Genomic DNA, 24,914 nt, shown 5'->3' with positions numbered 1-24,914 from the left:
GAGGTTTTTCCAATGTAGCAAAGGATCAGTCAAGGAATTCTCGGAACAACCTTTGACTGAGCTCAGGTACATCGAAAAATATACACCAATTTATGTAGATGCAGTTCTTGCTCTGACTAACCAACCTGCAGATTCCTCCTCAATTTGCTAGGGCTTTCAGCATTTATATTACTTTAATTAACATGCTGTTTAAATTAAATGTTGATATTGGCTCTTATTGTGGATGACTACGTATTACATGGCTTCTCAGCATCTGAGCTTTTTTTCTCATCATCCAAACTGAGTCAACTATGTCTAATAATTCTAATAATTTTCACAGAAAACAATAATACAACCAAGCAGCATAATTAGTGAAATCTAGCTTCCTCTGGAATTGTGTTGCTGCCCACACACAGTCTAAAACCCTCTTCTCAATTTTCATCATAAATACACCAACAAAACACCCTCAGTTTCCTCTGCCCTCCTATTAGAGAGTCCCGCTGCCCTGTTTCAAAGAAGACATAATTAGTGACCTCATGGCTCATCCCTTTCCCTCTTGAAGACAATAATGTGGGGCTTCTGTACTCCACACAGCCACTTTTTTTGCAAAGTGTGTAGGAACTTCTTACTTCTGAGACCACTTTAACATGGGCAATTTGGCTGAAGCTGGCCAGTAGGTTTGAGAGTTAATAAGGACAGGCTGAGAGGCAGACTCTTAGTCCTTATTTCCATAGGAAAAGAGGATAAAAATACAACATGGTTAGAGCCAAAGTCTTTATGTCTATGGATCTGAATTTTTTGGAGGCCCTTTATCCCCCATGCCTGCTGATTTTTGTTGAGAAGTTGCATTATAACTATACACTCCAGCATATAGTGTATTCCCCAATCATTACAGTGTGCCATCATTCATAGAACACAATAGAAATGTTTTAGGATAATAGTTTATTTATCAAGTTGGTTATGAAAGGCCAGGAACTGCATTTAACCTAGAGAGCAATTCCCTTCTTTAAACTGCTTGGAAACTTTCAGGGGCACTGTCTGAGTCCTGCTTCCCCTCCCTCGCTGTTTCCTCTCTTCTAAATTGGCACATGTTGCCAACGGTGCCTGCTGTCCAAGGAGTAGATGGCTTGGCTTCCTGTGGGTTGTCAGCATAGCTCTTCTGAGCAGCTAGGGATTTGTTGCTGAATGAAAGAGGTCTCTCTCGGGCATCTTTCAAGTGAATGGTCTCCACAGAATTCCCAACCCGAGTTGCTGTGAGAAACTGGGTAAAAAGGTTCTAGAAATCAAGGTCCAGTCTCAAGCATGTTACAATTTACAGGGTCAGATCCAGCATTGCTAAGGGCAAAAGAAGTTTTATTGTGGACTTCAGTGAGTGCAGGATTAAGCCCATTGCCACCTAACTACCACAGTGACAGAAACCTTAGAAATTTCAGAGGCATTGCTGACATGCTGGACTAATTTCAAGCTTCAATGTGGTCTGTATGGCAAGTTTAACATTGCCTTTTAAATACAGTCAGCAGTCTTTTCTACTAAAAATACATTAGACATAATATATATGTATTTATCGATATTGATATATCTTTACATCTTGGAGGTACATTGTGATTTTGCAAATTGTCTTCCTTTCCATATCACTTAAAAGTGACTCCTCAACAAAGAGGATGATTTCCCTTTAAGCAGCTTTTGTTTCCACTCTTGTGTTTGGAAAATGCTGCTATTTAGTGAAGAGCCCTCTGAGACACTCAGGCTTTCTGTGAGGTCAGAACTCCTCACTGGCTTGCTGCAGTCTATTTCTGGCACATCATCATATTAATGTTCCTGGTGGGTTTCTCTGAAGTTTCTGTGTGTCTTGAAGCTGAGGAGGAAATGGAGTCGGTAATTTTATGAAGCACTGGAGCACCATGTCAACAATTGTTTTCAGTCCTTTAAGTAAAACCTGCTGCACCTTATGGAGAATTCTAAGGTCTCTGCCAAAAAAAGTGCCCTTTAAGCAGCGTGTATTTCACTAGAGTGCCTGTTAAAGATGCTTGCAAGTGCTTGTCATGGTTTTTCTCTGTAATAGCAAAATGAGAAATCCACGCTACGTTACTAAAAATACTATGTAAGAGAAATATGACAGACAAAACATATAGCATTCTAGAGCTAATCAATGTTTTTAAAGCAGACCTGTGCTTAGAAACAGTTTCTATTCCTTTGAAGCCATTTTTCATTGTAAAGCTCTGTGGCTCAGCTTGTATGGTATAGTCTAGTGAGTAAGTCACCAGACTGAGACCCAACAGATCTGGGTCCATTCTGTGCTCTACTCCTCATCTTGATAGGTGCCCTCGTGGAAGTTGTTTTTCTTTCCCTTCAGTTCCCATGTGTTTGCTGACTAGTTTCTCTTGCTATTAAAAGTGAGACTTTCAATAGCCATGTGTTGACCTCACTCAAAGTGGCACCAGCTGAGGTGCATAAAAGATAATACTTTTGCTGTTCAAGAACATTAAACTCTAGAAAAGTTCTGCTGCAGATGTCATTGTATTTGATTGTACAGGTAGGTGAAATAGTCTCTGTCCCAGAAAGTTTACAGTCTAGGAAAGTGCCATTTTAGCCTATTTGGAGAGTAAATGGCTTATTCTTTCAGACATCTGGCCATTTTTGCATCAACATAGTGCATCTGAGAGGACCTTCACCTGGCAGAGCACTGAAGAATAGCATAGCTGGAACAGTGGGACTGACCAGCCTAATCTGGGTGTTCCTGAGCATGGAGTAGAGGCAGAGTGAGAGCAAGCTTTGTCTCAGGACCTAACTTAAGCAACAGAACTCAGCTGGAGTTTCTGATTTTCCCTGGAAGACAGTCAAAAGAGTTCAATCTTCTGCCGATATAAAGAAGACATACAATAGATATGGCATCAGGTTCCTGTGACCTGAACAAAACCAGGTATATATTGCATGCTCATCTTACAGCTGGAAAAATGCTTCAGGACCATCTTATCCATACAGTTTAAAGAAAGAGACAGCTTCTGAAACTTGCTCTTTTCCAGGCCCTGTGGCATGAGGGGCCCAAGATAGATAATTAATGGATAAAGCCAGTGGCTGTCAAGCCATTAACTCTGGATCCTTGAGAATCCATGGGATCCAAAGAAGTAACTAAGAAAAGTAAGCCTATTGCTAAAGACATGTTTTTGTTAAACAAAAAAGTATAAATTTATGTGTGTGTGTGTACACACACACACACATATATGTATATGTGTATTTCCTGTGCTGCACATAGTCACACACATTGGAAAAGGATAAAAACTGAAGCTACAAGTACAGCTCCAGTTTGAGGAGGGACATGGAAGAGGAGAGTTTGAGACTTTAATGACTCAACTAGACAATCACCCAGAAATGTACCCCAGAGAGCAATCCTAGGAGACAGATAGTCTTTCTTTGGCCTTTTTTGTCATTTCTGACTACTTTGATTCTGCACATTTCCATGTCCTTTAAATAGAGCAGGGTTCCTATCAATCTCTTGATCTGTTCTCCTGGCACACACAATGACAGTCCTCTGTGCAGATGGAGCCAGGGGAATTTTACTGCCTTTTTTTTTTCTCAAACATGTTCAAACTGTGTTTGGATTCACTTTTTTTCCACCCCCATCATTCTGCTATCTCTTCCCATTTCTTTGCTGCTTGTATTTCATGGCTTTTCTCCCCCTTCTAAGATATATGCTTTATTTTATAACATTTCTCATGCACTAAAACAAGTGCTAAGTCAAGCAGTTACCAGAGCTGGAGGATCTAACCTTCCTCCAATCAGCACAACCATCATGTAATAGCCATCGTGTTAACTTTAAGTATAGATTATTATTACTGAGCTTGTATTTTCTTGGCTGTTTGCCCAGCATGTCCTTGATAACTCAGGGTCACAAAAATGAGTAATACTCTGTTCCTACTCAATAAGACACAGGATCAGCATGATTAAAATGGCCTTAGCATTCAAGAATCCTTTACATTTGGCACTCCAAATTAAATTAAAAAATGGTTTAGATTGCTTTCCATGAATAATTGCTATTAACCCTTATTCCCCTTCTTGCCCCTTCCCAAGACTATTATTGATTGCTGGTTGCTCAGATGCTAAGAATATCCTTGGGTAATGTTTTAGGGATTTAAGGCACTAACAAGAGTTTATCAAATTAATGGGATTCTGTAGGTAGCAGGCAAAAGACAATTGGATAGATTTCTCCATGCACAAGTCGCTTGATACCTGCCTCTGAGATGGGAGCAATGCCAAGTAATGCATTTTGTCTGCTGCACTCTTGTGCAATCATTTTTCCCATAGAATTATATTCTTCTGGTGTGGGAGGGTTTGGTACCTCTGAGAATGACCCTTTTATAATCATTCCTAGTGAACTGACACAGAATTGGCTTTCCCAGATTTCTACCTCTAGGTAATGATCCCTTTAAGCCTGTTCAAAATCATACCCTAATTGGTTCAGGTCAATGTCACAGGTAATTGGTGAAGCAAACAACAGGAAATTTGGAGACAATTCCAATATCACACGTGTTTGGCCACAAGGGATACTGCTTATGCCAAGCAAGATCTATTTTTCAAGCAGAAGCTGAAGTATAAAACCCCTCAAAACTGAACAAAAGAAATCCTTTTCTTTTGTTTCTCACTGAGATAGATGTGGAAAAACAATGCAAAACTGCAAACATATGCAGAAATAGTGACTGAAATAAAAAGGGACAATTTGGAGCAAAGCTACATGGCCTTTCTCATAGATCCAAGTGCCCCTGTTTTGTGTTTAGAGGGTAGGAACACAGACATTAAATACAGAATTACCTTTTTGTGTTTGAGGATGGCATTGGATAGGGGGTCCCTGTTAAACTCAGCTGGGCCAATACTGACCTACCCTGGCACTAGTAGTAAAGCACCATAAAAGCCTGTACTGCTGTCTAAGGATGGAAACTTCTGTTATGTGAGTCTGGCAAATAGACATTTACACTTAATTATCACAGAGTGTGCTGCCTAAGGTGTGTTCCTTGCTGCCTGGATATGCTTGTGCTCAGTATCTCCCTCATTAGTTCTAGTCCTTCTTCCACCCTTTGCCTCACTAGTCAGAGCTAAATAACATCCATTTTTAATCCTTTTTCCCCTCAACCCTCTCCCAAGTAAAGCTGTATGGGTGTTTGAGAACAGGAAGAGCTTGCATTTGCAAAACAAGCTCTGTCTTTTTTAGACACTCATGCAGAAGAAACTGAAGCTAGGAAAGAGACTTTAAGAATCATCTGTGACCTACCTGTTTCCTCTTTCCCACTGGTAAAGCTGGCATTATTTACATCTTCCTCAGCCCAATAAATTTCCATCATCTTCCCAAATGTTCTGCCTCATCTAGGGACTTTTCCATTACAGTCAGTATTATGCAACCCTAATAGCTCTCCCAAGATCACATTGCCTTCATTTGAGTTATTGTCCCACAGCAGAGGGCAGCTGTGATGGGATGCATCTTGCAGTCAATATACTAAGGAGAATTAAAAGGTGCGAGCATGACACTGCATTTGCTCTTTCTGCTTGCTAGTGGATGCCTTGTGAATAGCACAATCATATTGTTTGCCAACTTTCAGAAGAGAAGCTGGTTTTATGGATGCCTACCATGCACATAAACAGACACCATGAGATTTGGCAGACAGAAGCGAGTGATGACAGGTTGTCATCAAATTATTCTTTTATATTTTATACCAACAAGGAAGGAGGATACAGGAAATTTGTTGGAAGGAGGATACAGGAAATATTAAATGCATCTTAGATAAGATTTTCATTAAAAGTGCCTGAATTTGATAATTCTAATGCACAATCACATCCTCCGTTTCTTTGTCTTTATCATTGGTCCCCTCTCACCTTAATGGCAGTGAAAATAAAGCAGCCTTGGCTAGCTGTTTATGTAGAAGGAAATCATGAGCACAGCATGTCCTGTCAAAGCAATAGGCTCTGTTGTCTTTTTTGTGTATGGTATAATTGGACATCCCACCTAGTCAAGAAAACTCATCCCTGGATGAAGCCAAATGAAAATGCAGGGAATGAGACAAAAGCTTTCTAGGACCATGAATACCTTCAGGATCTAAGCTGAGGGAACCCAAAACTGGCTCAGGACACTTTGGTTTCCATTCAGAGCTTGGCATTTTTGTCTGAAGTAGATCACAGTCTACTTTGGAAAAGGGGAGTTTTGTCTAGAGGGATTTGAGACACAAATGGCTTTATCTTCTGCTGCCGTAAATCAATACATTTCCATCTATGATAATGTCTGGAACACACTGGGACTGTCTTTCTGTGTTTCTGTGTAGGTTTGTACCAGCTGAGATTGGTTCCAGTTTTTATATGCAGTCCAAGGTGCTCAAATTTGACTTTCATTCAGGCTCAGTCTCGGTTTTTCACTTGCAATAGAACCTGCACAAAGGAATAATGTCTGGGTGGCGTTTTGGAGCATAAGTAATTTATCAGGAAATAGCAACTTGCATCCCAAATGCTTTCCCAGAAAGGTCAACTGACAGAGATGTTTTCCACACTCCCCTCAAAACTGTAGTTTTTGGATCTTCTCTCATGTGATGCTCCAAGAAATGAGGCTACACATTGTGTTATTCATTTAATACTATAGTTCCCTGGTGACATCTTCACATTCCTTAATGAGGGCAGCGTTGCTAACTTGTTAGGAGCCTGAGGACTCTCTCAAATTAACATAGCATGGAGGAGAAATTAACAGAGAGGAGCTCCTTGCATAAAATGGAATGAGATCACTTGATGGCCCTTTCTACAGTCTTTATTTCTGCATTAAAGAAGAAATGGTATCAAGGATAATATAGCACACTGTTACTCAAAACTGGGATGCCCTTGTTTTTACTCAATAACCTGAATGACCAAAAGTAATTAATCCTTTGCAATACTAATTATATAACTTGAACAAGCATGACTTGGGTGTTTAACTGTGAGGAAGAAAGGGCAGGGACATGTGTCTCGGTAAAATTATTGGGGAGAAACATCAATGAATAAAAAATCTTTTAGTGGGGTGTGTTTACCCATGAGTAAATCAAAAGTCACACTGTTGTTTGAGTAGGATAATGCTGTGCTTCTATTAACATGAAAGAAGTCAGAACATGGCTTTTTCCCTACTTCATCATAAAGCCAAACCTGGCAGGAGTCAAAGAGAAAGCAACAAAGGAATACAGGAGAGACAAAGCCAGACAATGGAATCATAAAGTAAAGGGAGTTTCAGTAGAGACATTCGTAGCGTGTTTTTCTTTAAAATTTTCCTCTGCAAAATATGATTGACAAAGTAGACCCTCTGTGCAGTCATTTGTGAAACATATGCAACTGTTCTACAAGCCCAGAAGATACAGAGAAGTAAAAAAATTGTGTGTGTGAACTGTAGACCTCTTGGAACATTCATGAAGACCAATTCCCTGCAGCCTTGGCTTTTTGGGGGGTTGTGGCTTGCTCATGCAATAACAGTTCCTAAAATGGGCTGTAAACAGTCATTGCAGGAAGTCTGTTCTGGGGGGTAAGAGATTGCTTCCACACAACCTTCATTTGTGGCTTTACTGTGCAAAGCAGGTGAGTCATTGCTGACAGATACCAGGAGCTATAAACCCAAGGACGATCACTGTGCTGACAGCAGCAGACATTCTCCTAAATAATGATTATTGCCAAATATTTCCTTTTTTTCTGGCAAAGCTTTCCTCTTCCCTTTTACAATTCTTAAATGCTGGAAATGCTGGAGGCAAAAACTTCCCTCATCCACTTGCCTAGGTGCAATGTGCAGGGGCCTTATCCCCTGCCTGCTGGTGGTTATTACAACAAATGGAGATAATGAGCAACTAAGCCAGTCCACAGAAACCTGCTAATTAAACTTGGGACACACCTGGTTGCATCTTGTAGCTGCAAATGATTTCATCAAAATATACCCAGGGTCAGCAAAACCAAACTCCCCTCCTCTTTCTAGCTCTAGACGTCCAAGCTGCTCACCATCTCTGAATCTGGTAAGAGGCCCTGCCCAGCAGAGTTTCTGTAGGGTTGCAGTCATGGGCAAGTTTTGGGAAATGCTTGGGTGGCAGCCCCTGCGGTTGGCTTTGGCAAGGTGAGTGTGTGGGCATCACACCTTAGCAGGCACTGCCATCTGCTGCTGGTGGCCCCCCTGGCTGCTCCGGGACCTTTGCCGCTGCCTCTTGCCAGCAAAAAGCTATGACTTGCTCATGGTCAGACCCTGTTTGCTTAAAGCCAGATCACAAAGATGGGCCAGATGGGCCTCTCCTGTCTCTTACGCTTCCAAAGGCACACCGTACAAATGAAATTTAAAGGCTTACAAGTCACATCCTAAACCAAACATAAGTTTGGGGAGCGATGCTCCTGTGGGAAGAAGTGCTAATTAGTGGCGCCTTCTGCTACCGAGCCCAGCGACAGACGGGCTTACTGTAAATGAGTGGTTGGTCTGCAAGGACTATGCTCTGGGGAACCTGCAGGAGTTAGACAGATTTAGCTACACCAATTGGTAATAATCTGTGGACAACAAACACAGAGCTAAGATTTGGCAATTGACAGTACAGGCAAAATGACAGTAAGACGTGCTTTAGAAAAATGGTTGTAAAGGTGTGTTTGTTTTTTTTTAAATTGTCATGGTAAAATGATGTGTAGCCTTCTCTCAGCAGTACAGGAAGGCAATTGGACAAAAGAACTTTTCCAGGTTCTGCCACAGACTCTCTAAGATCTTAGTCTAGTTTCTGAGTCTCTCTCTGAATCTTAACTTGAAGATAATAATATTTTGGTCTTCTCCATGTCCTTTATCTTTGTGTTTTCTGACAAAAGCTTTTGATCTGCATTTGTTCATCACTAGCCTTCAAACAGTCAGGAAAAAAAAGTGCATTCTCTTCCCCAAAGCCAGAAATACTTTGTCGAAAATCTCCAGTCGGAACACTTTCAGTTTTCAAGTGGAAACTTGAAATTTACTAAGGGAAAACAGATAGTTTATATGCAATCTTTTTCTTTGTTTTTTTTTTTTTTCCCTGGAAACTTCAAATGGGATCCCGGGCAGATTGCTGCAGGCTGCAGACCCTCCCCAGTGATGGAGAGCTGCTGAACCAGGCCCCAGGCCTTCTTCAGATTTACCCCCAAGGCATTAAGGTGGAGACTCCACTGTGTGGTTTGTAAGAAAGGAACTCCTCTGTAAATAGACTTTCTGTAATTACCATCTTTAATGAAATTACTTAGGACTCGACTTCAGGAAAATATTTGTAGCCACCAGTCACATAGTTGTGGAGGGAAATTACTGCTGCAGATTGAGAATGCAATGAAATCACTCTCTGGTCTGCATTGTGAGACAGGAATAGCACTTCATCTGCGCCTTCCTCTTCTCTTTCCCTCTTGTATCTATGAAGCATCTGGGCAGTTTCTATCTTCACTTATTTGAGTGTATTTAAATGACAGGGTCACACCTTTTGTCTGTCCCTGTATGCTCCCACTGGGTCAGTTCTTCAGCTTGTTTCTGGCCACTCTTGGTGGTTACCTTCCACCAAGTTTGAGGCTTTGTATTTTCTGGTAAATTCCCATGTCCCAGTTTTGGGCAGGAAGATGAATATCAAGGAAGCTGTCCAATTTTCTAGAGTGGGATTTGGGGATATTTAAGTCTAATGCAAGCAAGACCCAGGTGTCAGTGTGGTCAGGCAGTGGGGAGAATTGTGCTGGGGCAGGACTGCTGCTGGCAGAAGTGTTGTATAGGCCCAGGTGAGCACCTGAAAACATGCTGAAGACTAGGGAGTCATACTGCTTTCTCTGCATGCATATTCAAGCTGACTTCTCACAGAGCCAGCAAGTAAAGCTTGGGAAACTGCCACAATGCTTCATCTTGTCCTCCTTCCCTAAAACACAATTTTCAAAAATGCAAGTGGATGCCTTGTATTTTCTGCATTTTTTTTCAGCCTTTATTGAAATAATTGACATTTAGTTCATCTGCTAGTGTAATTTTGTCTTTCCGAAGGGACCCTCATATGGGAGTCTCCTGCTGGATTCTCTAAGACACGTTTAAAAAACAGTCCATGTAAATACAACACTCAGGCAAAGGCTCAGGCCCAGGCTACCAGAGGTCAGTATCACACCTCCACTTGGGAAGTACTTCTGATCAACATAGTCTATGATAGCTGTCACAGCCAACATTGTCTCTTCACATGTGGGCTGGATCTGATCTGGGGGTAGAACAAATCCATGAGTTCCCTTGTCTCGCAGCTCAAATGTGTAGGAGAAAGGGATGCCTATCATGTGAGTCCAGTCCCGTGAGGAGCCTGAGTTGCTGTCTGCAAATTTAAAAATAGAGGGGAGATAAACTTATTAGGCAGTGCTCTTTGAAAATACTTCTTGCTATAGTTAATAGAAGATTTCCCAGAATCCCTGAACTAAGCAGCAATCATATATCACTGTTGGAGAGAGCAGAATTTCTAGGTGCTGTGATTCTTAATTATACTAAAAGTCTTGCATAGAATTTCCTAAGTGAAACGATTGTCCATAAGATGCTATTGTACAATAGCAGGAGATGAGTTCCAGGGATTCTGTGCTTTTAGCATTTTGCCGTGATTACTGTTGGATACAAGATGGATTGGCCATTTGTTTGCTCTCATACATCGCTTCCTACATTGACACTGTTTGGAATTTCTTTGTGTATTTGCTTTTTAGCAAAATTTTGTTCTGTAACCTGAAAAAATTCTGGTTACTCCCTGTATCACTGCTCTTCTGCCTCATGAATCTTTTTCTTACCCATTGAATATAATTACAAACTGTGGCAAAATACACACAGTCATAGGCATGGACATGTTACCTTATACTTGCACTGTGCTTGCTGTTAATGCAGTGACTCGTGAGACTCTGGGACTGGCACAGACAGACATTGTGAGTATGTGAAACCGCATGGGTGCTGGAACCAACTACTTAGTATTATGAGTGACTAGCACAACTTACTGCTTCCTGGGAAAAGGTTGTTTTTACCAGGCAGTCTCGAGGGCCCTCTAGTCCTCTACCTTCAGACTGTCAACAAATATCAGCTGTGATGGTGCTTTCCTGATGTAGCTATCCAGTTTGCTAGGAATGAGGCTGAAACCAACATATTTCACACAGAATTGCAAGCAGCTGCTATGTGATAATGTCTGATGGAGTAACTATAGACCTGATTGGGATTTTAATTTTTGCTCGACTCCAGTGAAGACAAATAGGAGTTTTGCTGCTGACTTCAGCAGGGTCAGGATGATCTATCACCAATCTTGTTCTGTCCCCTGTGATGTATCTGTGAGGAATTCATGTAAGAACTGGCTTCTGATCAATGCTTCCTTCCTTCCTGCAGTCAGCTTTATAACATACAGTGTTATCTTGTATTCCAATGACTGCTACTTAGATGTTGCACTGAACCAGCCCATTAAATGTTACTCAAAGAGGAAAATCAGCAAAACAGTACTTATTGATACCTATGACACAAGAATGACTGTCTCCTTTGAAAAACAGTGATCAAAGGGGAAAAAAAAAACTTACATAAAATTAAAGAGGTTGCTCCTACTTGATAACTGGTCCCATACTTTCCCATCAGGGCAGTAGCTGCTTTCCCTGCAACTTGCATCTGTAAGTTCGAAATAGGAACAGCATTTTCATTAGTACCAGTAAATTTGGCAATTATTTCGAGTGGGCCAAAATTTTCATCTCTTTCAGCTTTGAGTTTACATATGGTTGGCTTCAAGTTTCAATATTATTAATTCAGGCTTTTCCTTGTTTTTTTTTTTTAATGCAAATTATGTTAAAATTCAAAAATGACTCTGCTATTAGGTAGAGAAGGTATTTGTTTTGTTGTAGAGGGCTATATTTTGGAGAATTATGGTCTATGTTCTATAGCATACTGGTCTCCAGGGAGTTCAGAGAGATATAGCAGCGTGATTGATCTCTTATACTTTTTCTATTACCATAGGTTCTGTGTGGCACCATCTTTAGAAACTGAGCCATAGACAGATTAAATGACTTCCCCAGCGTTTTATATGACCCCAAGTCTGTCATGCTCTTGACTAGTGCTCCAGGCACTGCAAGGTTCACAAATACTCATTTTAATGAACTCAATTTAAAACATTCACAAGCTGAGAGGGAGAAGTAACCAAAAAGTAGGTGCCTACTTTGTTCCCATTCTCCTTGTGGACATGTTTGGAATACCCCTTCTGGACACTGTGACAACTCTGTGTATATAATATACCTGCATCCAAAAGTGCAAACGCATTGTCGCATACAGCAATTGATTGCAAGCACAACTTGGTGCTTTTCTCTACTCATCTTGCACTGCAGTAATCCTATCTGTAATAATCCATTTTTCCTAATTTAAGATGAAGAATTAGGATTAACTTCTGAGGTAAATAGACTTTGCAGATACTGCACATAAAACAGGCAACCCAGAAAGATGAGGTGACTACAGCCCTACATTAGTTAAATGAGCATGCTAAAGCTCAGGAAACCTGCCTCAAAGGAAGCTTCCTTTGAAGAAAAGTTACTTGCTACTTCTTTTCCTTGGTACTTCACCTTTCCTCCATACAAACACTAAGTCAGTGTCCCAAGAGATTCTATTTAAAGAAAATGAAAGTAGCATTAAATAGAAGCCAAGAGCTCTGATATATTATTGTATAGCCATGAGAGGAGTTGTAAACCCAGAGAAGATATTTAAGATATATGGAGCAAATGCAGACATTAAACTCTGCACAGGATGGTTCCAACTTTCCTGACTGAAGAGAGGAGAGGAGCCAATGTCAGTTCGTAACCTGTCCTCCCTGTGAGGGAAACATGAGGACTGGCTGTGACTCTGCGTGCTAAGTCCCTGGATAAGCCCAGCTCCTCTGAGGGAAAGGCAACAGGGCAAACAGAGGTGCCACAGGCTGCCAGCTGTGCAGGCCTGTTCTCTACCAGTGTGGAAGGGGAGTATTTTGCCCTACCAGTTCTTCGTTGTTACTTGGAGGTTTGGTTGTGGACCCATATGGAGTGAGGATGTACTGTCCATAGGAATGAATTGTTAAATAGCACAAAATGTCCTCCTTCTTCCTTTCGATAAACTGAGCCACAGCTCTTGTCTCAGGCTCTGATTCTGGTCCAGATCCACAGAAGATATCACTGCTGCAATTATAAGAAACACCAATACCTGGAGAGGAATATAAAAAGTGAATGAAAGGAGAGAAATATATAAACCCCAGTTCAGGGGGAAAAGGGAAGTTTACCTTAGAGCGTTAAGGTATGTGTGTATGTGGGCAGGGAGGCTTGTCAGCTCAGAGGGACTTTAACACTTTTCACTGTTGGTAGCAACTAAAATTTGCTACAAGACTGAAATATTTAACAGATTTGCAAGCTGGCTGGAACAAAAGCGCTCTGACACCACCACAGTGCACCACCTGCCAGGGAACTTCTGGAAGCTCCTTGAAATTCATGGCAAACACAAATACTGGCTGTTAAGTGACCAACTCTTAACATTGCTGCCTACAGCTGATGCTTGCTTCTGCGGTGGATTAGAGGTATGGTTATACAAGCAGCAGTCTTCTGTTTGCAAAAATAAATGCTGGCTGAAAGCCAGTGACTTAAAATTTCTACAAACCAGGTTTTTATTTTTACATGTGTCTTGATGACACCAAAATGAGTATTCCTTTCTTAAAGGAGATCATCTTATTCCAAAGACTAGTTATTATTCTTGCTTTATATTTTTGTAGGAGGTCTGAAGTACTCAGAACTTACTGCCCCAGGACGAATTGAAGTTCCGGTTCAGATCTGTCCCGTAGCAGGTGCCATTCATATGTGGAGAACGGTTTTTCCTCCACAAACGTTCCTAAACAGAAATAACTTCAGTTACAATCAATGTGTAAAGGCTCCTGTATTTCAGACCTCTGCATTCTGGGTAGCTCTTGCATTATAGTGGACTCTGAGTGCAAGGGGGATAAAGCTTAATGACAGAACATCTCATTATCTACTACAGCCAGGCTGATGTCTTCCACAAGCCTGCATGCACCTTGAAATGAGCTTCCTGAGCTTTAGAAAAAACATCTCATTTCCTTAGTACTCATCTGTTTCTATGCAGTGTTGCACTCCTAAGAAAGTCTTGGCACTGTGAGAGATACCCTCCGTGTCCAGGAGAGGTTATAGTCAAGCACATGTTCATTTCAGATTTGAGAACATGAATGCTTTTTTGTCAGCCAGTCTTGCCACTGCTTCTTGCTTCCCTGCTGTACCAGAAGTCACAGCATTGCCTGTGTGAGTGTCTTGGCTGAATTGCCTGTGCACCCCAGTGCAATGCATGGCACACTCCACACCTGCTGGGGAGCGAGCTGGGATCCACATGGTGGGAGGCTTAGTCTGTTGGGCCATGCTAAGGTCCTGCATTGAAAGATGTTTCTTCTGGGCTCAGGAGCTCAGAAACCTAATGGCATTATCCTCCATATCAGAAAAGGATGATTATCTGGAAGGGCACAACAATTTCAAAGCCAGATAGTCCAGTAGTCAACTAACTCTCCTCCTGCCTCTTCTCCTAAAGGTGGGTCCCATCAGCCAACTCAGCTCTTATGAAGCATAACTGACTCCTCAAGGCATGCCTAACTGTCATCCAGTACCAAAACCAACAGATCCTGTGACTTTTCCCTTATTTCTTCCTAAGGCTCATGACGTTTGCTAGTTTTTAGCTCCGTGGTCTCAAGTGACTGCTGATTTACCAGAAGAAACAAAACCCCTCTGCCATGAGAGAATTTGTGCAAGTAATGATTCTGCCACTGTTTTCTGTTTAACTGTAATTGCTATGACTATATCAAAAGTTAACAGAAACATGCTGTGCACATTTACCTTCCAGTCCAGTTCCTGGATTTTCACTACTTACTTTTTCCCAGGAATAGATGTAACCATCAACACTGAGGACTGGCAAGATGTACAGGTCCAAATTCTGAAGAAATCTGATTATCTTTGGGTCAGATTTGTAATTTTGTAGAATCTGAAAAGGAAAAAAATACAAAGGACTGAAGAGAGAATCTAGTGGTAATCACTGGCAAGAACCAGTTTAGAACTGTCAAAGCTCATTCACTCCTCACTACGATATCCAAGATCTACTTGATCTCCATGTATATTGAGATATCTACCTTTGCTGTTTATGGACTGACAATATATCCAGTTGTAGTGCACTTCATATTGCTACAGTCTTGCAGGGATGAAAGCTTCATGGATACCATAGGCACTGTAGGCCAGAAACTTCCAGTGCATGAGGAACCTTGCTATACCGTATCTTAGAGTCCTTTCATCCCAAGGGAACTGTGACTTTGTGATGCAGAGAGGCCTGGTCCAAAAGCCACTGTGGCAAATGGAGAGGCTGCCATCGAGTTCAGTGGCTTTGGAACCTGTTCAGATGGAGGACACAATGTGCTAACAAATATCATCGTATATCTCATCTCAAACTGTGGTTTGATCTTGTGTCTCTGCAAATATCTGTGCTATGTATTAATTTTGAAAGTCACCTTTTTACAGAAAAAGCATAATACTTGCTACCAAGGTACAGAAGAGAACTGAACTATCGAAAGTAATCTGTGGTTTTTATTACTTAACTGGAAAAGTGAGGACTCACTTCTTTCACAAACCACTGGCAGAAGGCTGGAGAGATCCATTCTCTGGCATGAATCCCACAGTCCATCCAAATGATCTTTTTGGTTTTATTTGACGGTTGACTGATCTGAGAGAGTGCAAAAATGATGATTTGGAAAACTGTTATGTTACAATAAAATAGCTCAGCTTATTACAGGAAGAAAAAGATGTTCCTTGATATACTGCTGAGCCATCTGAGATAATTATTATTACAGAGTTCATTAGGACAGGCTTTCCTTCATAATAACCCAATCTCTGTAGTATCTCAGGGCAAGAATCTTAAAGTCTCTGTTGAACAAGAGTGACAATAAAACAGTTTCTTCTTCATTTATAGTAGTCATTCAGAGGACTGATTGTTCATATTTTGAGATTCTTTTTTTAGAAGGGGAAGCACAAAAGGCAGGAAATCTAATATTACTCAGTGATAGGAACATATTAGACAATAACCAACTTAATCATTAAGACTATTGTTTTTACTGGGGCTTCCAATAAAAAATGTAATGGAATAGTCATAGTAGAAAGGTTGTATGATCTGAAGAATAAAACAACAAAACAAAACCTAACCCTTTATCCTCGCGCACAGCTGTCACCAAGCTAGTTTTAGCTTGGTTTGTATTTTGAAACTGCATTTCAGTCAAATTTGTTGTTTTCACCACATAAGAGCAATAGCATGAGTACGGTGATAGTGTATGTGAAAGGTGACAAATCTAACAGCACTGTAGAGGAGTAGACCCATCTCCTGTTATTTCAGTGACTGTGGACTTGGCACTGTCATAGGAAAGATCTGAATCCTGTCTTCTCCCATGTACTGTTTTATAAAGATACCCTTTATTTATTTTTAAAAAGTTCCTCTCTTACCTGCAGATAATACATAGTTCGATTCTCACTTGTCTTTCCCAGGTAGTGCTGAGTCACCAGCTCACTGTTGCTCTCCTTTACGTGAGTCATCCATTGATAAATCTGAAATAGTCACAGAAAATTCTTGGTGCTAAGGGGCAGTTTCCATCTCTCTCCCACCTACTTTTCCAGATTAAAGTGTTTTCTGTTGCTTAGACAAGCAATGTTTTTTCTCAGAGCATATTTCAGTCTGTGGTATCACTTAACATTGATGGAAGGCCTTTCAGTTGCCTTTGAGCAAACAAACAATCATCCCTCACAGCACTGGATGCTAAAAGATAACGTCCCTGCAATACAGCACTGAGTCTCTATTTTGAATCTCATTCAACGTGCTCATCCCATTGGGAATTTTTCTGTTGATTTCACCAGCCATGGGACTGCACCGTCAAATCTACAAAACAGTGTTACAGTCTCTTCCACATCACTATTGATTTTCCATGTCGGAGTTCAGCAGCAGTCATACACGATGGGCAGCTCAAACACAAAATTTATTAGGGTTGACTCCTCTCTCCCTCTTGTCATGTGGCTAGAAGAATCCATAGCGCTGAGCCTTTGTCCAGGCTCACCCACTGGTCTGTGAAACACAGCACCAAGAAGTCCTCACTCCCCACCCTTATGACATTATTCTATTTGAAAGTATCAACAATTGTCCTTGAATTACTCCTTCCTCCTGGTCTCCCAGTGTTCATCTCTGCTTCCTCTCTGGGATGCCAGAGACAGCAATGGTCATTGCACTTCACAATTCACGGTCAAGTCAACTGGGCCAAGATTCTAGTAAAGTAAGGACCAGTCCTTCAGAAAACACCCTTGAAGGCAGAAAGAGCTCCACTGACTTCGGTAGAGCTTTCTGCAAAAACAGTTGCTTCCTGTGGTGCTTATAAAATAGCAGCAACAAAGAAAGTGAACAGACTTGGGTTCCTCTTTACCTCTTCCATTGGGTGATATTGGGTGTAAATGTAGCCTTCTGGCACCTGCCTGTGGCTGCTGCCCACCCTTGGAATGCTCTGATCCACAAGTGCCTGCACATCATGTATTAGGACTCTTGAGGAGAGGGGAAGGGGGGAGATAGGAAAGAAAACACTCAACTATTATGGTGGATACACTGCTTCCAACAATAAATCAAAGGCTTTAGCCCCTTCTGTTGTGAACTGCCTCACCTGTCTTGCTTTTCCATCCACTAGACACAGCAAATTCATCACCATCAACATACTTTCTAATTACTGAGATTTTCATTGGGTTTTAGTAATAATTATAGTAATGATTTTATCACAATTTTTTTTAACAGTAAAAATTTTCAACAAAAACAAGATATCTTTTCCTTCACCAATTCTGCTGCTCGTCAAAACTCTAAAATTCCACCTTTTGGGGGAAAGGAGGGAAAAGTGAAAATTTTAAGATTAGTTTTCATTTTATTTCATGGAGAAATTTTCAATTTGTGAAGACTTCGCAAAGGTATTTATTGCAATTTGGCAAAAAGTCAGAACAAAAAGCTCTTTTCTTAAAAAAACTCTTCTTGTTTTTTAACTACAAATTAACTCAGAAACTAGCATAGTATTGGCCTGATTCCATCATCAAGGGAGTCAGTAAAACATTTTCCTTGGCTCCAGAGGACTTTGGATCATGCGCTGTGCTTTCTCACTGAAAACAGCCCCTTGTAATACTGTTATAAATCTGTGCTCATTGTAATACTTGTGATAAGACAACTGCAAAGGTAGCTTAAACATTGTTGATTTCGAACCCTCTAAGTGCTAATAGGCTATTCTGCTGACACTGGCACTGATCGGCATTTCTGGAAGCTGCACATATAACTTTTAAGGGTGGTTACAGCTGAGTTTCACTTTGAACTTTCATGTTTATTCAAATCTGAGCTTCAGACTAAAATTTAGGCAGTGCAAATGCCCATGATCTGAAACCACAGACACAAAAAGCCTTATCAGAGCTCTGGAGAACTGAAATCGCAGAGTTTGACACAGCCAGAATATTGATGTCCTGATTATAATTTGTCATTTGTGTCTCTATCAGTACACACCTAACTGTCACATTACCTTCCTTGCATGTCAACTGCCTTCTAAAAGGTGACTCCTGCTTTGAATCTGTTATAAGAAATTTAACTATAACATTGTTTTCCTCCTCTTCTCCACCCTCCTGCAATACAAAGCCAAAATTTCAGCTTCACTTTGAAATAAGCCACCTTTCTTTTCTGGACCGTACACAATGTGGACACAGTTCTGGCACCAATCCAAGAGAAAAAACTAAGCTTCTAATTTCAATTTAGACTTAAAATTTCCACTAGAATCAATTGAAACCATTAGAACATGAAAAGCCTTGATATAAATAAGAGATTAAATATCTTGTGGAATGTGGTCTGAGTCCTGAATATCTAAACCCGACACTAGATCATTTGTATTGGCTTCTACCTCATCTCTCTGCATCGCTAGTTGTCAGGGCATCACACTCACTAAAAATAATTTGTCAGGCAGGATGTCAAGATCAACTTTAACTCTAAACAGCTTCAAAGTGGCCCGATCCTGCTTTAGCTTATCTTTGATTACTAAATGTCACTGTATGTCCATAGACCATTTCTCCTCAGCACTGGATGACTACAGAATTGTTTACAAGTCAGTTCTGCATGGGAGTCTGACTTGTGAGAAATAGATCTTTGCCCAGTTATTTAATCCCATTTGGCTTTATGAACACTCTTTGTATCTGAAGCTTCCACAGTGAATTAGGTCTGGTTGGAAGCAGAAACATGGTGGGTGTCAAAGATGTGACCTGGATAGGCGTGCTAAAGCATCGTGGGGCTTTCTGCAGCAAGTGGCTCTCACTGGCGTTTACGAGGGGGCTGCTACTAGGTCCTCTGCCTCAGACTGGGCTGTCTCTCTTTGGCTCGATGGCGGTAGGCAATTCTCACCAGCCTGACCACAGGGGCAGGGGTGAGGACATTAGGGAAACTGCAGTTTTGAAGAAACCGTCTGGAAATTCACTTTGAAAGGGCTCTTCTCCATACCAGAGGAGCAACAAAAGACAGGGAGGGAAATGGAGAGCAACAGAGGCTCTGCTTCTTTTCAGTGACATTGACCAAACCTTCAAATTAGGGAGGACCCTTTGTCCTGGTATTCTTACTTTACAGGAGCAAAGCATGCTCCTTTAAGGGGCAGATGTACCAAGCTTGGCTTCCTGGCTTGACTAGAGAATTGAGTCATATATCTCAGAGCCATCCTCTGCCACTGAGGAGGCAGCTGTAGGAAAAAAGACAGATTGGGCATCCCAGCTCCAAATTCACAGCCCAGGCTAGCTGGAAGGTGAATAAACAGGGCATAGGGGATGTGCCTTTAAAACTCAGAGGTAGACATAGCATCTGTGCACTGGGCCAAGTGGAGCTGGGGACAAAGGTTGGGTCCTATTGCCAGTATTTGCTGACTGTTCATTAGAAAGGGCTTAGTCCTTCTGTGATAGGAGGGAAGATTGTTAGAGCCAGACTTTCCTATCAGGAAATTAGAGGTCATACTCATAGGAGATCAGATGCTGATCTAAGCTGTCTTTCACTTCCTGCACCAGAGGTGCTGTGACCCTCATGTGCAGGTCTTCTCCAGTCCAGATGTCTTCAGGCAGCAAGGGCTTCCACAGATCCAGCTGGGCAGAGGAGAAGAAAGAAATGCAAAAATCAAGCTCTGTTTTCAGAATGAAAAAATACATTTAAGATAGAGTAGCTGCAGATCAATACATGGAAGAAGTGTTTCTTCAAATTCTCCCCTAACTAGTCCCCAGCCATCTGTTCATAGAGCACGCAGCACAGGCTTAGTGTTTCCGTTGACTCAGGCACCACTGACAGGGAGCAGTGCCTTCTCAGAGCCACGCAAGGAAACTAACTTCTCTCTGTAAATTCCTTCAGCTAGCGAAAGGACAATTCAACCCTAAATTAAGAGAGAGAGAAAAAAAGAAACTTTCTCAAGCTAACTTTTACTTTCATTTCTGTCCAAAGTTACACGCAAATCTATTTTACAGACCAAGACCCCTCTCTGATTTTTGTGCACACATGGTTATTCTTACTTACCAGCAAAGTGTTGCAAAGATGCTGAAGATGTTGGACTTGCTGAAGTGTTTTTGGCACAATATGCAAAACCTGATCCCTGGAAATTCAGTGGAGAAACAAGATCAGTTTTAATATCTGCTAAAGTCTCCATGATTTCCATAAGTCAAGAGGAGATATTTTGTTATGCAGAAGGAAGAAAGAGCACATAACTGAGTGCTGTTCGAACAAAAGCATGTCCGAGGGATGAATTCCTGGATTGCTTTAGCTACATGTAGGGCTAAGTGATGTGAGTTTTCTGTTGCTAGGGCATTAGATTAGCTCTGCTTGCTTGCCAGTGGCTGTCCTTTATTCATCATACCAGCTTCACTGAATCCAACTGCTTGCATGAGCCCTGGTGTATGTGCTTCTGTGTTTGCAGGATTTGGGGCAAAACAAGATCATTAATAATACATAATGAACTATTTACTTGATCAGATACCACTTTTTTCTTCCTTCTGTTCAGGAATTATTTCAGATAGGATTCATGTTTTATTGATCTACTTCATAATGCAAAAAAGTTAGATAGCCATGATATACAAACATTGCTAAGAGAGTGAGATGCTCAAACTGCTTGCCATGAGACTAACCAATTTATTCAACAAATAGTGAATAGAGTGGGCTTCAAAATCACGTATTCTTACTCTCTTAGCAGGAAAGAACAAGTTCTGATACAGGACGTATGATAATTTTATATTTTTTAAAAAAGACACATGGATTCAGTGTCTGAGTATATATTTTCATTAGTCACCATGAAACTATCATTTTTTGCAGGCTTAATCTGAAAAAAACTATTGCAAGTTTACAGAGATTAAAATGGTTGGAAATGCAGAAAAAGCAAATCTGTAAATTCTATTTTGAAAAAAACCTTCAAAATTCTTTTTCTATTTTTTTTTTCTCCAGTGTTCATTGAGATCACCTTTCCAGGCCTGGTAGAAAGTGTGACATTTCTAATGAGTTTCATAATAAGGAGCAGATTTTGATGACTACATTACATCACTCAAGGTGAGATGGCAGTTATCCACTACTGATGTGATGAAATGAGGAACCTGAGAAATGTTTTTATTCGTTAGTAACCAATTACCACTGCTTCATAGTCTCCTTCAATGGGCTTTGGAACCGTTACAGGGCGTGTACAAAAACAGAGAACATTTTACATTTATAGATTCTGTAACAGAAACTCTTATTGCAAAAACCTTGCGTGGTGAATCACTATGGTCATCAATATAATATGCTCTCATCATCTGAACTGCAACTGCTACCATTTGTGATTCCGTACACAAATGTACAATTATCAGCTTAATATACATGCAAATAGAATTCACTATTCATTCACATTATCAACTGAAATATAGGGGGATCTTTTTTTTTTAAACATCTCTCTCTTGAATATATCACCTTTGCTGATAGACTAGCATAGAACTTAATAGTTAAAATGGGCTGTATGCTATTGGTTCAGGAGATGCTGTTAGTATATAGCACCCTTAACTATGGGGCAAAATGATTGCATTTGCATTGCTAACAATTTGGTACAACAGCCATGATATCTTTGCAATAGAACCTCGTAGATGCAGGATAAACATCTCTGCTAGGAGAATAAACATCTCAGCTGCAGTTCAGAGTTTATTTTCTCTAAATGCCTGGGCTTGCTTTGCTCTTTGTCTATCAGGAAGGGAAACAATATCCTGTAATATCTTTCTATCCTCATTGACATTATGTCTTAATTACACCAAATGAAAGAAATGCCAGACAGTCAGATTGCTGCCAGATGGCCAGCTCTTATTTACTGATAAACCTTTTACAATAGCCAGTGTGGAGACAGATCATTTTTAATAGTACACTAAGATTAGAAAGCACACACTCGTTTATGATTATGGACTAGGATTCTCAGTGCAGAAGTGCAAAGTCAGCCCATGTGACCATGTAAGAACAACAATTTTATAATACTACAGTTAAGCTTTTTAACCAAATTAAAGGACTTTTCTCAGCACAAGCTGCATTTCTTTGGATGCTCATAGCCTCTGATCTTTAATTTAGGCTGTTGCACAGAGCAAATGACAAAAAAATGTTAGCCCCGATGGCCTTTACCGGTTGCTTCATCTTTGTGCAAGTGCTGCCAACTCAAAATCACACTTATCATGCTATTAAGGGTGCTCTTAAATTATAGGCGGGTGGCAGGTTCAGTTCTGGACAGCAATTAGAAACCAAGATGAACACTGCATTACTAAAGGTTCCTTGAATTCTACCCAGTGAAATCAACAGGCTTTGAGTGAGTCAATAATACAAATATAAATATTATCCAAGGGAAATAATATATTGTAAAGGAAGAAGTGGTGACTGTATATGCTCTGCCAGGAGAGGTGTAGGACAGGTAGACTAGGAAGGAACTTATTGCAGTAAGTGTTGCTTCATTTTCCTCCCCTTTCTAAAACTATATCCATGGGATATAGTTACTCTAGAAACATTTAGCACTGGGTTACCTTTTCTGTTTATTTTAGAAAATTCCATTTATAATGTTATATGTGGACAGTCAGGTTGCTCACCACATTTGTGCCCCTCCTGCAAATCCCAACTGCTGTAAATGCACAGAATGACATCTCATTTCTTGTAAAGTTTAGGGTGAGTGAAACAAAATAGTGCAGATAGGCAAACAGCACAATTTTATAACACTCAGTTTCTTAAGAAACAGAACTGAGAATGAAGAATACAGCAAAACTAGCCAACTCATACTTTTTCAAAACCACTTGTCAGAAATAAAAACATGATAATCTCATTCCCTAAAAACCTTTGCTTGAAGATTGTCTGGATCAATTTCATTATCATATTTTTAGGTTTTGCCAAGTTTTTTTTCCCCAGATTTTGTCAGTTATTTTTATTACATGATTTTTTTTTAGTTGAGGTTTTTTTTGCTTCCTGCCCATATTTCTTCTCTATCTCTTTTTGTTGTTGTCACAGATTTCCAACAGGAGTTCAGCATTTGTGCTGCTTTTGACACTATTATTTTCACACAACCTCTTTTATTAATGGATCTGCCTTTGTTCAAACATTTTTCCCCTCAATATATTCAGAAAAGGCATTTTATTCCCAGAGCATCTGATTTCAAAAGTTCATTATGAAAGAGGCTAAGCTAAATGATTTTCAGCTAATGGAAGTAGAGCACCCGGAGGTACATTTGAGGGGCATTCTGTGTCTCCTGAGGCTGCACCCATATCTTTGTTGGCTGGTATTGATTCACTCTTCTTCATTTCCTATCATTATATTTTCTTTCCAAATCTTATAAAGCTTACAGCTTAGTAACCCTCTCTCTAGGTTTTCATTTCAGAATTGTTATTATTCTTTTACACAGTTCCTGGGAATGTCACTGCATGCACAATTCTTCAATACTTGGTTCACACTCACCCGTCATATCGCAATTTCAAGCTGAGTATTCCAGAAACATGAATCCCTAGAGAAAAGATAATCCCAAGAAAAAGCTGCATCTTTGTGCAAAGAACCCTGTCCCAACAGTGCAGGACTAAAGGGGATGAGGATAGAATCAAATATCCGTCAGATCTGTACTGAACACTTGATTTGTGCAAATATAATATATAACCAGACTTATTATGGAAGGAAACCTGCCCTTGTTGAATCATTAATTTCTCTTTACACTTTGAAATACAGTTCCACTCTGAAATATAGTTCCACTTTTTCTTAATTCTCTAAGCTCTCTATTCCATACCTCCAAATGCACACACATACATACAGCATCCTTTTCACTGAAGCACTCCTTTTAAGAAGGAAGAAGATTTTTCTGTATGCCACTTTCAAATCCTTGGAAATGTTACATGACAAAATCCATAAACATTGGAGAAAATGTTACCTGAAAACTCCATGGCAACTAGTGAGGATTAGTTTATAAAAATTGCAGGGATAGGAAGACCAAGAGAACTCTGGTAACACAAGCTCCATCCTTGCTCTCTTCTCTCCTGTACACATGTCATGGTGGAGTGCTTTTTTGACCTCCTAAACAGCAATTCTGTCACTCAGCTAGCTAGAGAAAAATAAGATATGAAAGAAACAACCAAGGTTTCTTTAAAAGGGAATGATGGAGACATCATAGCCTCGTCTAAACCACATTTAGTTGGACCAGATCAATCTCTGGCCACAGACTATCAGCTTTACACTGCCATAAAAAGAAGTGTTTTTGTTATACTCAAAATGATGGGCTGGTTAGTGTCTGAAATCTTTCATTTCTCATTTAGTTCATATATCAAGAGTAAACAGTTGAATTCCTGTCTTAATAGACTACAGTTAGATGTATAGCACCATTCTTCAGAAAGAAATTGTTTCACTCAGCTTCTCTCTTGGATTA

The 24,914-nt window shown here is 40.4% G+C and overlaps 2 protein-coding genes across 6 annotated transcripts in view; one reads left to right on the top strand and one right to left on the bottom strand.

Moving 5' to 3' along the window:
* Positions 1–24,914, top strand: part of KLF7 (KLF transcription factor 7) — a 122,749-nt gene that overhangs the window by 87,893 nt on the left and 9,942 nt on the right. For 3 of the 5 annotated variants that reach the window (XM_067298807.1, XM_067298806.1, XM_067298805.1), the window contains one exon: positions 21,467–21,568. The exons of the other annotated variants lie outside the window; for them this stretch is intronic. The gene's annotated coding sequence lies outside the window, so the exon portion shown is untranslated. The remainder of the gene's footprint in view (positions 1–21,466; positions 21,569–24,914) is intronic. 5 annotated transcript variants of the gene reach the window in all.
* On the bottom strand, positions 10,009–24,042 carry CPO (carboxypeptidase O). The gene is made up of 11 exons (XM_013952141.2): positions 23,963–24,042; positions 20,549–20,624; positions 20,003–20,127; positions 17,421–17,535; positions 16,456–16,557; positions 15,581–15,685; positions 14,846–14,956; positions 13,717–13,807; positions 12,930–13,132; positions 11,500–11,584; positions 10,009–10,277 (listed from the first exon to the last, which is right to left on the bottom strand). Exons 1-11 carry the CDS (start codon positions 24,040–24,042, stop codon positions 10,009–10,011), a joined length of 1,362 nt encoding a protein of 453 aa, XP_013807595.2.

This window comes from Apteryx mantelli, chromosome 6 (assembly GCF_036417845.1).
Source record: "Apteryx mantelli isolate bAptMan1 chromosome 6, bAptMan1.hap1, whole genome shotgun sequence".
NCBI lineage: Eukaryota > Metazoa > Chordata > Aves > Apterygiformes > Apterygidae > Apteryx > Apteryx mantelli.
This window is presented reverse-complemented; position numbering and strand designations above follow the sequence as displayed.